Source organism: Nomascus leucogenys, chromosome 8 (assembly GCF_006542625.1).
Source record: "Nomascus leucogenys isolate Asia chromosome 8, Asia_NLE_v1, whole genome shotgun sequence".
NCBI lineage: Eukaryota > Metazoa > Chordata > Mammalia > Primates > Hylobatidae > Nomascus > Nomascus leucogenys.
Window position 1 is genome coordinate 24,666,148 of NC_044388.1, and position 18,008 is coordinate 24,684,155.

The 18,008-nt window shown below is 35.0% G+C and overlaps 1 protein-coding gene across 1 annotated transcript in view; it reads left to right on the top strand.

The window, feature by feature from the left end:
- The window catches only part of KCNH8 (potassium voltage-gated channel subfamily H member 8), a 368,934-nt gene that overhangs the window by 226,863 nt on the left and 124,063 nt on the right, over positions 1–18,008 (top strand). The window contains exons 6-7 of the mRNA XM_003265242.3: positions 1,616–1,773; positions 6,220–6,427. Coding sequence (XP_003265290.1) covers positions 1,616–1,773; positions 6,220–6,427 — 366 coding nt within the window. The remainder of the gene's footprint in view (positions 1–1,615; positions 1,774–6,219; positions 6,428–18,008) is intronic.

An 18,008-nucleotide genomic window follows, 5' to 3' on the forward strand; every position in this document is an offset into this window, starting at 1 on the left:
CAGATGTATCACCCAGGAAAAGTCACTTGACCTCTTTTATGCCTCAATTTCCTCATCTGTAAAAGGAGATAATAGAAATGACTACCTCTTAGCATTGTTGTAAGGCATCAATGAGATTATGATGATAAAGGACTTAGAACTGTGCTGGGCTCATACGAAGAACCTGTGTGTTATCTACAATAATACTAATCTTTCTTGTCATAACTCCTGTGTTTTTCACTTCACAAGGCTATACTGAGAATCAAATGACATAATAAGTATTGTATTAGTTTTTATTGCTGCATAGCAAACTTATCAACTTAAAACAACATCCATTTACTGTCTCACAGTTGCTATATGTCAAAAGTCCAGGGATGGCTTAGTTGGATCCTCCGATCAGGAATTCAAAAGGCTGACATGAAAGTGTCAGCTAAGTTGTGTTCCTTTCTCCTGCTCAGGGTCTTCTTTCAAGCTCATAGGGCTGTTGGAAGCTCATAGGGATGTCATTTGATCAGCACTCAGGAGGACCTCATATATTGTAAAACGCTCCATAATATATAACTAAATAATGATGCAGGGAAAGATTGAAAACAATTACATCTTTCATTAAAATAGAATTTAACCCAGAAATTCACACAAGAAACTACCAGTACTTTGTTAATAGGAGTGCCTTCAGGGCAGGGCTGAATTCCATATCAACATAGAGATCAGTAAAACTTTGGAAATAAGTAATATTATATAAAATAAGGAATATAGACTTCAGATTATATTTAGTGGGTTTTTTGTTTTTTGTTTTTGAAACAGGGTCTCACTCTGTTGCCCAGGCTGGAGTGCATGGTGCAGTCATGGCTCACTGAAGCCTCAACTTCCTGGGCTCAAGTGATTCTTCCACCTCAGTCTCTGGAGTAACTGGGACTACAGACATGTGCCAGTATGCCCAGCTAATTTTTTTGAATTTTAATAGAGATAAGTTCTCGTTTTGTTGCCCAGGCTCATCTTGAACTTCTGAGCTCAGGCAGTTCTCTTGCTTCGTCCTCCTTCATCCCCAGTGCTGGGATTACAGGCATGAGCCACCATGCCCGGCTTGTATCTGTATTAAAACTTGACTCTGCCACTCTTGGCAATATGATCTTGGATGAATTACTTTTTCTTCTTGGGACTTGATTTCTGACTCTTTAATCAGAGTAACACTGTCTACTTCAGGAGACGTACTAAGGATTAAGTGAAATATCCTATGCCAAGCTCTTAGAACAATATTGGGTACATAGTGAACACTTAGTAAGTGATGACTATTGTTGCTATTGCTACGATTATTTATTTTAATAATCTTAACATGTGGCTTCATGTCTGGAACATTATGTGCTCAGAAAATATTACTTTCACCCTTCTTCAGTATCTGTTTAGTTGAACCGGATCTGTAGAGGAGAATATTTTGGATATTATCAATCTGAACTAGGCTAAGTGGTTGCCATTTGCCTAATTTTATTTAATTTTCTACGATTTTCTTCCTCCCTTCCTTCCTGCTTGTTTGCCTGCCTGTCTCCCTTCCTTTCTTCTTTCTTTCATTGTCTTTCCTGTCTTCTTTATTCTTCTGTATCTCTTCCCTTTATTTCTCAACCTTTTTTTTCCCAAGCAGATATTATTTTAAATTTCCGAACAACTTATGTCAGCAAGTCTGGCCAAGTTATCTTTGAAGCAAGATCAATTTGCATCCACTATGTCACAACCTGGTTCATCATTGATTTAATCGCTGCCCTGCCTTTTGATCTCCTGTATGCTTTCAACGTCACAGTGGTGAGTAAAGAGCTCCCCGCCACATGGCCTTTAAGGTTGATTTATTTTTCCCATGTTTAGGTTTTAAATGGTTGTGGCGATTTATGCTTCCAGGGTTTTGTGCCTTCTTCAGTAAAGATGCCTTGATGCCCAGTGATAAGCAGGCCAGATTCTTCGGTTGATGAAGTTACTTCCTTTTGACATTCATATTACCTGTTCATGCTTTTTTAAATACCCAGAGCCAGGAAACACAGAAATGCTGAATTTATCATAAATACTGACCCACTAAACAAATTCTTTAATAAGGAAATCATCTGTAGGAATTTAAGCATCACTTTATATTACCTAGGCAGATACATGTCTCAAGAATTTGCTAGAGTTTGAAGATTTTTTTTTTCTGCTTTTATGACCCTTAACTCTCATTTCTTTAGTATTTTGTTATTCGTTGGCAAAACCAACTGAAGACTGATCAAGATAGAGAGGACTATTGAATTTAAATGAGGGAATTCAACCACTTCTTAGAAGTCCTTGTAAAACTCTTGGATGTAGCAAAAATCTAAATGATATGACTAATGTAAAACTCAAGAGTTCTCTTGAATTTGCAAGAATCTTGGTACCTTCTTTTTCTTGCTCTAAATCCCTTACCCTCATGTAGCCTCCCAGGACAGAAAGCATATCACTTGTAGTAGTAGCCATTTTTATAATTTAATGATTGGTATTCTTAAAAGTATTAAATGCTCCCTTATAAAGAAACTTTTAAGGAGGCCATTTGTGAAGCAGTAATACAATTTTCTGCTAGAGTAACCAATTATGGCATGTAAAAATTTATTAAACATTAGTTCAAATTAAGCAGATATTCTAGTCAATTGACAGTGCTTTATAGAAATCATATTCTCCTTCAAAAATTTAAAGGCATAGTTTTAAATATTAAACACAATAATCACAGTTTCAAATACAATTATTATTAACTTCAGAATGAATATAGAATTGTGATCCTGACTTGTTAGTGCAGACTTGTGCATTTGTTAATTGCCTGTACAATAGTTTCTTTTTATTCTTTTTCTTTTTAAGTTGGGAGGTTGATAGTGCCAACATCTTTAAAACGTTTATGACTCAACTGAAAGGAAAGCTCCCAGGAAAAATCTAGTATATATCAATCACTGCTACATTGAATTGTTATCTAGGCCTTCTACAGTGCTTTTTAAGATTGAATTTGACTAGATAAGTGTACCATCATGAAACCATAATGGCTTAAAACCATGTTTTTGCAAGACTGCAGAATAAGTATATAATTCACAAAAGGTTAAAAAAATTTCCAAATTCCCCTGGCAAATTGTTTTAAATTGTTCATTAATTATTTAATACAATTCCATTTTAAATTAATTTGCTGCTTTGCTACTAAAAACGAATACATTTTTTATGTTCCATTTTTATTTGAGTACTGAGCAAATAAGATATTTTAAATATGTATATATAATATATAATTATATTATAGGTATATATAACATACATTTTTGTATCATTAGCATTCTCATTCCTCAAAATTAACATGGATGAAGAAATGTCTTAATGTCTAATTTGCATGTTTGACAAATTTTAAATATTTATATACTTTCACTACACTCCTGCTCTCTTTTCATCAATCTTATGTAATCTAACACAAATGCTTTGTAAATAATACAAGGTATAGGGCAACATCTGTGTCAAAAAAAAGAAAAAGGGGAAGGAAGAAATCTGTTACCAGTGATACTTGTTCTGCTTTTCACAGGAGTGAGCATATAAGCATTTAAAAAGTTGGCACCTAAATTCATTATCCCTCTTAAACAAGTTAGTCAGGACCAAATATTCTATAATATTTGAACAGAAAAGCTTGTTCAAGGTATTATGTTTTCTTCTCAGGAAAACATAAGTTATGAGAAATAACTTACGAGTTATGCTCTTTTACAACAAAGACTTAGAAAAAGAAACAACCAAAGATGTTTGTCTCTCAAAGCTAAAATATGTCCAGTTAATGCATCTCCATAGGTGACATTCAGAACTGCATAAGCTTTGTCTTTGGCTCTGCTCACAATTGCTCATGGCAGTTCTTTTAAGTACGGATCACATGCTTTTTGAAAACTAGTATGTATATCACTGTAGAAGGCACTTGTAAGAGATACAATTATGAATAAGACATAGGAATGTTGATAGAGTAGAAAGGGCAGAAGTATGAATCCAAGTTCTATCATTTACCATCTGGGTAACTTACTTGGGGAAGTTAACATTAAAATATCCATAAAATGGGCATAATACAAGAGTTTTTGACCAGATATGCAACATATTTATGTTGAAAATGCAACATATTTATACAATGCTTTGCTAAATGTCTAAAACCTAGGAAGACTTCACAACATGTTAGTTAGCCTCCTCTCTCTCTCTCTTTCTCCCTTCTGGGTGATAGCTAGGACATGGCCACATCCATTTGGTAAAAGAGGGTTTTATAGGGGGGTTTAATGAATGCACCTGTCTATGAGTGGCTTATAATTCTCATCAGTGACAGATTTGAAACAGCATCCAAAGAGTCAAAAGAATCCTCTCCCTTTTTCAGATACATATTTACATCTAAGTCAAATATGCTTTTTTCTCCTGTCATTCTTCAAGAGAAAACATTAAAACTTTAGCAAGAAGCTATTGACTCTGATGGGAGCAAGCATAATTTCTTTAATGCCAGTTTTTATTGACTTAAGAATGAACACAGAACTATCTGGGTCATCTGGACACCTAGGTTCATGTTCCTAATATTTGCAGATGACTATTGTTCTCATGTACAAGCAGCTCTACATTCTTTGCTCAAACATCCCCTTTCTGGTCAGAGAAAATGGGGAGACTGTATCAAAATTATGTGTGCAGATGCCCTCGTCCATTTGGGACTTCTGTTCTAGTTTTCATTTCACTTACAAAATTGTCACCTAACCATCAAATTCATCTACCTGTAAAATAAACTCCATCCCCAGTAATATCTTTAAATAACAAAATAGAAGTTACAAATCTTGGCATCTGACCATCTAGCTAACCACCAACTTGAGAAATGATAGATGAGAACTTAGCTGTAAAGGAGAAGAAAGTAAAACTTGACACAGGAGAATGACAAAAGGAAATAAAAGAGCACAGCTAGCTGTTAAGTTCTTCAAGTGCCCTTAAGAGTTTACTGTATTCGATATAGAATAATTCACAAGATTACAACTGAATATAATTTTGTTGGATATCAGTTTCTATGCTGAGCTTGGAGTGTTTGCATCTTGATAATTTATTCATTCACTCATTTAATAAATATTTATTGAGCATTTTCTATGTGTCAGGTACTGTTCTAGGTATGTTTTTCTGAGAGATAAATATGGCTAGCAGAGGAAAGAACTAGAAGTCAACTGACTTTAGATAAATACAAAAAGCAAACTCCCGATGCTGACCTTGTGTCTGATTCAGTTTTGTAAAGGAAAGAGTGCAGTTAGTTAAAGCCATAAAGTTACTCCTTCTCTACTTACGCTTTCCCCAAAGAAATTAAAGGTGACATCAAGAAGTTTGTCAAACTGCATTTCCATACGATTTAATGTTTCATTTGTTGTTTCTATTTTAGAATGTTATTTGAAGATATGAAAAGAAGGTGTGTTAAGTGCACCCCTTATTAATGGTGATATTGACTATTCTGGTCCACACCAATGATGCACATTTTTCAATTGGACCCTGAAGTCAATAAAATAACCCCTCAGCTACAAGTCTACTGCTATAGTGGATGCAAAGGCACTAGGAGGCTCTTCAGAAATTCTTGTCCATTTCATTTTAATTCCCTAAGCATGTCTGAGAGAGCGCTGAGAGAGAGAAAGAGAGACAGAGAGAGAGAGAGCTTCAGGCAAATGTTTCCTCTGTCCATTGATAATGTTGGAAGTATAGTACATGAGGCAGAAGATGCTACTGGTACTTGTGGGCAGAACTTACTCAAGTTTTATGGGTCTGCCTATTTTAAAAAATAATCTCTAAGGTATTTTTATTATCACTTTCTATGCCTTTACTTCAATTTGTCTGAATTATTATTATAAAGCAATTTCGTGACACAGGGAAGGGAATGTAGGGTTGAAAGAAAGTATGTGTAGGGGATTCGAGATATGTACAATTCTGATACCATAATGTGTTTCAGTTGTGTATCAGAATGTAAACTATAGTATAAAATCAGACAGGAAATGAAAAAAGATAACCCCTAATTAAGAAAGGTATTTCCTCAAATAAATTAAATTGTCCTTCCTATCCTATCCTTTATTCCAGCCTCTTTCATCCTATCACTTTCTGATATAATATGTCAAGAACAAAGACAATTCATAAAAATAATAAAATAATTATACTTCATTTCCAGAATTTTTAGAATTGCTCCAAGTTAATGTTGCAGTGTGAATTTAACACATGCACCAAGTTGTGCTGCTCTGTCTCCTACCACAGGTGTCTCTTGTGCATCTTCTAAAGACAGTGCGCCTCTTGCGTCTTTTGCGTCTGCTGCAGAAGTTAGACCGCTATTCCCAACACAGTACTATCGTCCTGACTCTGCTCATGTCCATGTTTGCACTCCTTGCACACTGGATGGCGTGTATCTGGTATGTCATTGGAAAAATGGAGAGGGAAGACAACAGCCTTCTGAAGTGGGAAGTTGGTAAGGGCTTACATTTGTCACATTTTCCATTTTTAAATTAAAAAAAAAAGAGTATCAAGAACTTGGAGGAAGTGAAAGATAAGTCTATAAATATATTTATTCTTACTATCAATTTGTCTAATTAATTTCTATTTTTGAATCCATATACAAGTAATTGATTTCAATAAGCTTTTCTGGAACAACCTTACATTTTTTCAAAAATTAATGGGTTAAACTGATAAATTGTATATATAAACTTTATAAACTTTATAAAGTTTATATATAATCAAAATGACCAGTTTGGCTGTAGAAGTGTTTAGATAAATAATGTTCAATCTTATCTTGAGGTGTTCTGATGCAGGGCTAGTAATAGTAAATCACTGGGAAACTGGCCTATGGCCTATCACTACGATATCTTAACTAATAAGAAAATGATCACTTATATTTGAGGTGGCATATTAATAGAAAAGATATCCTACCATCCTTCCCTTTAAAAAGAGAGAGAGAGAGAGAGAGTATGGGAGCGAAAGTAAACATAATAACACCTTCTCCACATTTAGCACACTTTGAGAATTTGTGATGGTAGAACGGACTGGATATTTACAAACATAATTTATAGTGTTGAGTCCCCATAATACATAGGAGTTTAAGGGAGATTTTTAAAATGTTACATAATCTGCATAATGAAGCTGAAACACTATGCACACGAACACATTTTTAAACTTATGTCAACCACAGTAAATTTATAGAAAATGAAAATTCTCAAAAGTGTAACTCTCTATCCCAAAATATCTGCATTTTTCTCACTGTCATACCCTTTAGAGAATTGTCACAGTACCTTATGTAGAATATTTTTTTATTAATCTGACATTTAATCAAAAGAATCTGCTTCTTAGTTGGCTAGAAAATCCTTCACTTACCTTCTCTACCAAAAATCAATCTTGAACTTTTGGAAGAAGCTCAGACCTTTGCATAGGAGACTGCCAAGAAAGAAAAATGCCCAGACTTCTCATACCAGCAGTTAATGGCTGGACATATTTGGAACATCCCTGTGTTGGCCCTCATAAATGGCAAACTCTCAGCATAGGACATATACAAAGTCTTCAAAGGCAGCACTGGAGGAAGAGCTGGAGACCTAAGGAAAGCAGGTGGGAGGGAATAAGCTCCTGTCCAAGTTTTTAAAAATACCTCTTCACATCCCAATTTTATTTCTGAGCTACACAAAACAACTGATGTGTTTTTATAATTTTTATCTTAGAATGTTTTTGTTATCTTCTTTATCAAAGCACTTTTTAAATGTCTTGCTGTGGGTCCTCAATTCTAGGAAACAAAGAAAATGGGGAAATAAAACTACCAAGTGAACGCAAACATATCTTAGATAAAAATAAGATCCAATAAGAGAAGGAGAAAGAGAGAAGTGTTGGTTAAAAGGAGGATCAGGGTCTGAATTGTATGTGGGTTAAAACATTTTCCATCTTTCAATATTGTTTTCTTCTCTATAACTTTGTCTTGAAGGCTTCCTCATCACATCATATGTCATCATCCTAATGGTGTTCAGTAAATTGCAGCATTAGATCTCTGCTCTTTGTTTTGAATTCATATTAAAATTCTGACTTGTGGTCAGTACCCGATTCCTTTTTAGACCTGACCTAATTTTCCTCAGGCCCCAGACCTATACACTCATATTAATTTGTAAGTCTCGTCTAGTCTGAGAGTCTCCAGATGGGGAAATTTAGCTTATTCACACTCTCAAATTTAGTTATATGAACAAAGCCTTTTGTTTCATTTCCAACATGCCAGGCTTGCTGCAAACTTACAATCTAGCTGTTGTTTTTCTTCCCACAACATATAGAGATATTTATTTGTCAATTTAAAAAAACAACCTGAATTGCCTCCATATTTACCCCCTTACTTGTATTCTTGGTCCTTGTATTATAGTTCAATGTAATGAGTAGGAGGTTGTAAGCCAGAAACCAATCTCACAGAGACAGCATTGTCATGAAGTAGTGGCAAGAAGAGCATTGGGCTGGGGGCAATAGACCTCTCCTGTCATCATGGTTCCACTGCTAATCAGCTGTCAGATTTGCAATATTTTTTCTCACCTGTCTGGGCCTCAGTTTCCTCATCTACAATGTGAAAAAGCTCACCATATAATTTGAAAGTCTATTTCTGGTTTCATGAGTAATGATTATCACGGATAAACAAACCCCCAAATGTGCTTCATATATATATATACACACACACACATATGTGTATATATATATATATACACACATATATATATACATACACATATATATACACATATATATACACATATGTGTGTATATATACGCACATATATATACACATATATATGTGTGTATATATATTTTTTTCTTATTATGGGTCAGTATCCACATAAACCATCAGAGGATATATTAGAAAGTACATCCTATGATCATGGCATGTCAAATAATTGATAATCTTACTCGTTTATGATAAAAATGACCCAAAATTTATCTTCAGAGAATTAGATTTCCTGTCCAAACACCTACTGGGATATGACTAGCAAGACAGTATGCTAATTAAGTTGTAAATATTGTCTACAAAGACTTTCCCTTCTCCTAAAATTACTTGCATCATTTAAATGTTCATTTAAAACATTCCCCAGCTGAGATTTGAACACAGATTAAATAATCATGACCTTCCCTACCTAACTTTATAATGAAGTAGCGGAGAGTGTGGGCTACTTTAGTTTTTACCCTGTAATCTGTGCACTAATGGTAAATTTTACCTTTTTGGGTCCAATTATCATGAATCCAAAAATTTATCGTACAAATAACATTTGATGAGAGAGCATGTTGTTCCTTATGTTTGTGTTTAACATTAGATGTATAAAAATAGATTCATTTTCCCAAAGGAAAAAAATTTATTTCTAATTATTGTTAATTTCCATAAAATGAAATATTTAAGTCCCCATTACATACTTGGTTCTGTGTTAGGCATTGGGGATACCAAAACAAATAATAGAGCTTAAAATCTAGTGGGAAAAGTAGACAAAGATTTAATGGGTATATTACAGTGCAATATATTTTATAAAAGGAGTAGGTATAGAGGGGTGGCACTAAATCTAACTAGAATATCATCAAAGGCTTCTCAGAGAGGACCTGAGTTTTAAAGGGTGAATAGGTCTTGTCTGTATAGATGCTGAGGAAAAGGCATTTGTGACAGCAGGGTTATTAATATATTAAGCAATTCACTCTCACTGAAGGTGAATGGAGGTGTGGTAGAAAGGGAATGAGGCCAAAGAGGTAGGTAGGTAGATACCAGATCTTTAAAGACTGTGCTAAGCTTAAGAGTGTGGACTTCTTTTGAGAAGTGTCTGTTCGTGTCCTTCACCCACTTTTTGATGGGCTTGTGTTTTTTTCTTTTAAATTTGTTTGAGTTCATTGTAGATTCTGGATATTAGCCCTTTGTCAGATGAGTAGGTTGCGAAAATTTTCTTCCATTTCGTAGGTTGCCTGTTTACTCTGATGGTAGTTTCTTTTGCTGTGCAGAGGCTCTTTAGTTTAATTAGATCCCATTTGTCAATTTTAGCTTTTGTTGCCATTGCTTTTGGTGTTTTAGACATTAAGTCCTTGCCCATGCCTATGTCCTGAATGGTAATGCCTAGATTTTCTTCTAGGGTTTTTATGGTTTTAGGTCTAACATGTAAGTCTTTAATCCATCTCGAATTACTTTTTGTATAAGGTGTAAGGAAGGGATCCAGTTTCAGCTTTCTACATATGGCTAGCCAGTTTTCCCAGCACCATTTATTAAATAGAGAATCCTTTCCCCATTTCTCGTTTTTGTCAGGTTTGCCAAAGATCAGATAGTTGTAGATATGCGGCGTTATTTCTGAGGGCTTTGTTCTGTTCCATTGATCTATATCTCTGTTTTGGTACCAGTACCATGCTGTTTTGGTTACTGTAGCCTTGTAGTATAGTTTGAAGTCAGGTAGCGTGACGCCTCCACCTTTGTTCTGTTGGGTTAGGATTGACTTGGTGATGCGGGCTCTTTTTTGGTTCCATATGAAACATTTGTGCAGCCAAAAAACACATGCAAAAATGCTCATCATCACTGGCCATCAGAGAAATGCAAATCAAAACCACAATGAGATACCATCTCACATCAGTTAGAATGGCCATCATTAAAAAGTCAGGGAACAACAGGTGCTGGAGAGGATGTGGAGAAATAGGAACACTTTTACACTGTTGGTAGGACTATAAACTAGTTCAACCATTGTGGAAGTCAGTGTGGTGATTCCTCAGGGATCTAGAACTAGAAATACCATTTGACCCAGCCATCCCATTACTGGGTATATACCCAAAGGACTACAAATCATGCTGCTATAAATACACATGCACACATATGTTTATTGGGGCACTATTCACAATAGCAAAGACTTGGAACCAACCCAAATGTCCAACAACGATAGACTGGATTAAGAAAATGTGGCACATATACACCATGAAATACTATGCAGCCATGAAAAATGATGAGTTCATGTCCTTTGTGGGGACATGGATGAAACTGGAAATCATCATTCTCAGTAAACTATTGCAAGGACAAAAAACCAAACACCGCATGTTCTCACTCATAGGTGGGAATTGAACAATGAGAACACATGGACACAGGAAGGGGAACATCACACTCTGGGGACTGTTGTGGGGTGGGGGGAGGGGGGAGGGATAGCATTAGGAGATATACCTAATGCTAAATGACGAGTTAATGGGTGCAGCAAAACAACATGGCACATGGATACATATGTAACAAACCTGCACATTGTGCACATGTACCCTAAAACTTAAAGTACAATAAAAAAAAAAAAGTGTGGACTTCATCATAAGATACAGTGAGGGATAAAGTTCTCTTTTGAACAGTGATCCTTTGACCACAGAGCACCACCAAACAGTGAGAGATGTTTAACTGTGCTTCATTTTCAATGACTGTAAACTGACAATAATAATAGTGCCAACCTCAGTGGGGTTACCAGTATTAAATCAGGCAACATATATCAAGCATTTAGATTGGTACATAGTAACTGCTCAGTAAGTAACAGCTGGTATAATTCTCATTATCATTGTATTATGACAATTACTTCTAATGAAAGAAAGTGCCATGAACTATGACTAGTGAATACTTATCATTTTATGTACGGAAGTTATTAAGAAATGGCTTTAAAAGTATTGCCTTCGTGGTTTAGTTTGGTGCGGGACAAAAATTATTTGCTTTTGCATATCTTCAAAGTAATTTATCTGTACCACCTTTCAATTGGAAAGTCAGCCTCTGAAAAATGTTTACATAGGCTCACAATTGCACATACGTAGGAGATTTTTATTTCAGGTTCATTTAGGAGGCAAGTCCTATATCAACCTTATAAGCTTGTTAGGATATATCAAATTTTAATGGAATTTAGATATAGTGCTTCAAGGGTAAGATTAAACACTGTATTAAAGAGACATGTCACAACTGAATCAGAGAGTGCTTTTTACAGTTTAATTTTTGGGAGGTTGCAAAGAAATGTTTCAGAAGGATCTCTTTGCAAGGAGTGGAGGATGCTTTATTTGTTTACAAGAGGACGTCAATAAATATCTAAAAATGTACAAGTAGACCTTGCATGTTTTCTTATATCTCAATTAATATATGTATATGTTATTTTAGCTACTATCACTTCTAAAGTTCTATCAATGATACTGAATTAATCTCTGAAGAACTCCATTAGCATCCTAAGGAGAGTTCTGATTTGCAGCTCAAAAGGTTCAGGTCTGAATCCTGCTTCAGGAATGTGATCTTGAATCAGGCATGGGATTTTGACCAAAATGACCTCAGTGTGTGGTTTTTCATTAAACAATCTCAGATTTGTCGTCTATGAGTGTGGCAATACTGACTCTCATGAGTACTCACTTCAGATAGTATCTGGTACATAGTGTGTGCTTGTAGTTGGTAACTGCCAGCATTATCACCACCACCTGCTCTTACTGTTAATTGAAGCCCTCTGAAATTCCAGCCACCTGTTCAAACTTATATCAATGAGCAATGTAGAACTGAAATAGCAATACTCTTAAAGTCTGGTGAGGAGGTGATATTTTTGTATCAGTCATGATTCTTGATTGCAAGTAAAAACAAAAAAGGAATTCATTAGCAGGACGTGTAGACTCAGAATTAGAAGGATACAAAACAAGACTAGGAAAAGAACATGAGCTAAGGTAGCCCCAGATTGCCAATCCAAGAAGTTCAGTTGTGACATTTCACAAGGATGGCCTGAACATGTTTCTGTCTGTAGATCCTGTGCAGTAGTCTTAACTTCCCCTGCACCTCTGATTCACAGTGCCTGAGGGAACAATTCAATTGGCTAAGCTTAAATCACATGCTCAGACACAGACAGCCGGGACAAGAAGACTCTTTCCATCTTACCCTTCCATGATGGAAAGTGGAGCCCTGTGTCTCTCCATTACTATATACAATGAAGAACCCACCCATACCCCTACCAGATAGGATGTTAGCCAGCAAAAAAAAAAAAAAAAAAAAAAAAAAAAAAGCATCATAATGTTAGACAGAATTAGCTGAAATATGGAGAAGTGGTATTTTTGATGCATCTTGCTCACTGTAACAAATCTGTGTTCCTTATGTGAGTCTAACAGTGGAATCCTACTTACCAATCTGTGTTTCCTCAGCTATAATAGACTGTGTCTTAGTCAGTAGCTCCCATTTTATAGCCAAAATGTTACCTTATGTTCTTTCTCAAAATTACCTCTAAGACAATGACAATCTGAACTTTAAAATAAATAATGTACTTCAAAGGTCAAAGAGTATTTTGTAATAGAGAGGAACCTCTTTTATCTCTTACCCTTTGGCTGGAGCAAGCGTATCCATTGCAGATGCCTAAAAGTGTATCTGTATCATGCGGGGTAGGGTGGGAAGGCCAAGAATCTAGAATGGGAATAAAAGGATTAAGTCAGACATCATTTTCAAATTTTCATTGACAATTTTAATCCTAAATCTCCTGATCCTCGTTGGATAAAACCTCATAAAAGCTGATTGATTTGAACGGCTCTCTAGTTATTAACTACTTAGCATTTACAAGCCTTATGTAAGAAAAAAAAAATGACCAGGCTTATGATGTTGTGAGCTGATTACTTCAATAACTGCATCAGTTTTCCTAAAGAAGGTTGAATTTGCTAACCCTACTTTTTCAGGGTTTACATAAAGAATTATAAAAACTTTTAAAGCTAAGCCTTACTTGTAGATTCACATTCTTAAGAATGCATGAGATAAAGAAAAGAGGAAAAAATCTAAAATGAAGTTTTCCAGCCATTAAAGTGGACACTAGTGAAGGACTCCTGGATTTATTTTTTTTTAAAACAAAAACCAGTACCTTAAGCCTTAATGTGCACTGGAATGAACCAAGGATCTCCTTTAATATAAATTCTAATTCAGGAAGTCTGAGGTGGAGTCAAGACCCTCCTTTTTTAAACAAACTCTAAAGTGATGCTGGTGTCACTGGTCCTGCACACCTCACCGTGGGTGGCAAGGTTTTTAAAATGTCTTGAGACTTTTGAGGAAGTTAATACTCCCAGTTGTAAACAACACTAACCAGTAACAATTCAGTGCTTTCTATCCTTTTCCACTGTCCTATACTTTTTCAATCCCCAACACATCTGCAAATTTATTTGGACATAGTTTATTTCTGATGGACAAAGGAGGTCCATCTAAAAGCAATTAACCTCAATACTGAAGTAGTACAACACAGTACTTAAAATGTCATAACAAACAATTTGTATTACTCTTAGTTCCAGAAAACTCAAATCAAATACCATCCGTTTTAAAAGTTTTGTCAATGCCGTGTTCTATTTTCATAAGGACTTCTAGAAAACAGAAAATATTTCCACGTTTTAGAAGTAAGATTTTACTCTTTTGTCATAAGGAGCAAATGGTATATTTTAAAGACTCATTTTTTTTATATTTTAAGTATAGCAATAAACTTTGCTTATTATAAAAATTGAGGAAGTAAAGTATATATAGCAATGTCCAGTTATGAAGTTGCATTATCTCTGCAGTCTGGTCTCGTATTTAAAGATTATTGGGGCATTTAGATAGTAAGAAAAACAAAAATTTGCATTTAATTGCACAATATTCTCAGTCCTTTGAAAGGGAATTTCTGGGTTTCAGGTAGCAGACAGGGAGTTAATATGATTTCAAGTTGCCATGGTTGCTTAAGAGGAGAAAATACTTATACCTAGAAAGGAATGAACCTACAATATACTCAGAATCTTTGCACCACAGTTTCCAAATGTGTTCACACTTCCTACCAAACACTCCAAGCAACAAAGATTCTGTTATCATGTAAGTTTGAGAAATGTAGCACACTGCATCCCTGTTTGTAAAGACTGAGAAGGTATATTAGCAGCATATAAGCTCAGAGAAATTCTGAAGAAATTGATTAAACTTTATTTAAAAGAAACGTTGCATAAATTTATTTTCTATCATAATCTTTTTCTTTTTTGTACATATTGTTAATACTCTATTAACATCCTATCCTATGAATTTGAAGTTTTAAAAACACACCTTAGGAAAAGTGACTAAAACCAATATCATAATAGGAAGAATAATCATGGTTTTAATCTTTTAAAAATATAGGATATCACATGTATCATCCCACAGTAAATCTACAAAAATAGAGAGCAAGATTATTCTCACTACAAAATGGATATAAAAATGCCTAGTTAGAAAATCACTGGTGAGTGTAAATAAGAGTATATATGAAAGCAGTTTGCAAATTGAAAAGTGCTATAGAATTATGATGTGTTATTTTTGGGTCATAGTTAACAGTATACACACAGATATACATACATGTGCATATGTATATTTATGCATGTATAAGAAAGAAAGACAGGAATGTGTATATGCTATACCACAAATTCCTGTCTTCATGTTCTCCACGATACTGATCCTAGCATGTATGTAGAGAGTACATGCACAATACATGTATTTGAGTGAATGGATGCAGGAATAAGTGGGTGAACAACAAATAGGGATTCTGCACCTTATTATTGGGTCACTCTTTAGCTTGAAAGAGGAAGACATTCTGAAATCAGTCTTCCTTCAGTGTTTGGAAGTTATGCTTGTTCCGTACTTCCTTATAGTATCTCATCATTTATACTGTACTATTATAGGCCACATTCTCATTAGTCATTTGGTTAAAACTGATTTGCCTAAAATATAGACAATAAAGTTATAGGAAACCAAAAGTCAGGATTCTATTTCTATTGAATAGTCTATTCTTTTAGATATTTTGGCTACCCAAATACTGAAGTCCCTTAGTATTCAGATTACACTTGAGAAACTGTTTTGGTTTTCTCTCAAAAGATCTTATAATACCTGACAATTATTAATATAAGTTGTATTAAGCATTTATAAGTATCACAAATTAATCCACTTGGGGTTTGGTTTTCTGATTTATAAAACAGTATCCAAGTATACCTTGCCCCTACATTGTCCTTGCTCTTTTTTGAAAATCTTTGACCTTCTATACAATAATTAACTTGCAATCTATACTCTACATATTCCTCACATCTACTGACAATCTCATACAAACAACTACTCACTTTCTTCCGTTCCCCCCCTACGAAATACATATGTAAAATATATATATATATATATATATATATATATATATATATAATCCTTCTGTTTACGATATTACTAAAGAACAATCTTTAACTAGTACCCCCATCTTGGAAGAACATATTGCAAACTCTAAATATTTATAATTTTATTGTGAAAAAAATTACTAGATTAGTAAGTCTATGGGTACTGACTACAGGTAAAAGAATTAAATACCAAGTGTAAGTCACTGATTTGAAATGTAAAGTGTGAAATTTCAGTGTGCTTATAGAAAAGCACAGGTTTTGAACCACTCACACTGATATATTTTTAACCAAAACAAAGACAAATTAGCTTTGATGATGAAAATAAAAATCATAACCACAGTGTCATCGTATTCCTAAGGATAAAAAAGTGTTAAGCAGCTAATCCTTAGTGACTGAGGTTAATTGTCATTCTGTAGTGATGATGCTAATCACTATGTAATTTTCATTATCTGGACTTTGTTAAAGCACCTAGTATATATTTTATTGAAACCTGTGTAGTATGTTTTACATTATGCCCCATATAACATTTTAATATGTAGATTTTAGAGGCCCTATTCCTCATCAGATGTCCTGAAATTTGTGTGAGGTTGCAGTGCATCAGTCAATTGTAAATGTATTTTGAATTTCTTACTATGTGATAGCATCAATAAAGGAAAGGATAAGCCATGATTTCAGTTTTATAGAACTTTAATTTCACCGGGTTACAAGAGAGAACTAATCATTTCGACTGCTCATCACTCTGTGTCCTGTTGCTTTTTCTGTATTTCCTGTCTCAGCAAATGGCTCAAGCATGCTTCCATCTTCTAGCTGGAGATAAATTTAGATTGGCACTGCTTACAGCTCTTGTTGGATGCAGAATCCCTCCAAAGAGCTGCTGCTTTCTAGTCTCATCTTCCTAGTCTCATTTTGGTTTCTTAGCTTTCAAGGAATACTCTTGGCTCTTAAACATCTTAGGCTGTGCCTTGGACCTAGATTTTAGAAGAGTGGGTCTTTTTTGAGTATTTTCTCCAAGGAGTCTTTGTTTTAAGGTGATAGTTTGCTGACCATTCATTGGCTACACTGCTTCTCTGAAAGGATCCTATGACTTCAATCACTGTTTTTCTATTCTACTGGATTTTCCTGAGTTGTGTGGTTGTTAAGATCATGGACAAGTAATATGCTTCTGGCTCTGGGAGTGTCATGGGCTTCTATGTTTAAATGAGTTCGGTGTTGAAGACATGTCTCACATAAGAACTACTGATCTTAGGGTGGCCTAAAAGGTAATGTGAACATTCAAAGAATAAAATGAAAAGAGATTTATTTTTGGTAATGGGAGCAATGTGATCTACTGAATTGAGGTTTGGATCTAACCTAATTAATTAATTAATTTTCTAAACACCTACTCAGTTTCCTAGTATCATTTATCAAATAATCCATTTATTTCCAGTAATTCAATATAGCATTTTAATCATGCTTAATTATGCATACTTATGGCTCTTACTAGGCTTCATTTTTTCTTCTGTTGACAGTATAATTTTATAAAAATATTACATAGTTTTGATTATTGTACTTTAAAATTTAGAGTATAGCAGGAAGAATAGAGGACATTTTAGCTCATTTACTTATTTAGATAAATATTAGGAAAAACATCCCTGCCCCAAAAATTCTAACTGGCATTTTAATTGGAGTTAATTTTAGAGATTAAATTAGCGGCCGGGCGCGGTGGCTCACGCTTGTAATCCCAGCACTTTGGGAGGCTGAGGCGGGCGGATCACGAGGTCAGGAGATTGAGACCACGGTGAAACCCCGTCTCTACTAAAAATACAAAAAAATTAGCCGGGCGTGGTGGCGGGCATCTGTAGTCCCAGCTACTCGGAGAGGCTGAGGCAGGAGAATGGCGTGAATCCGGGAGGCGGAGCTTGCAGTGAGCCAAGATTGCGCCACTGCAC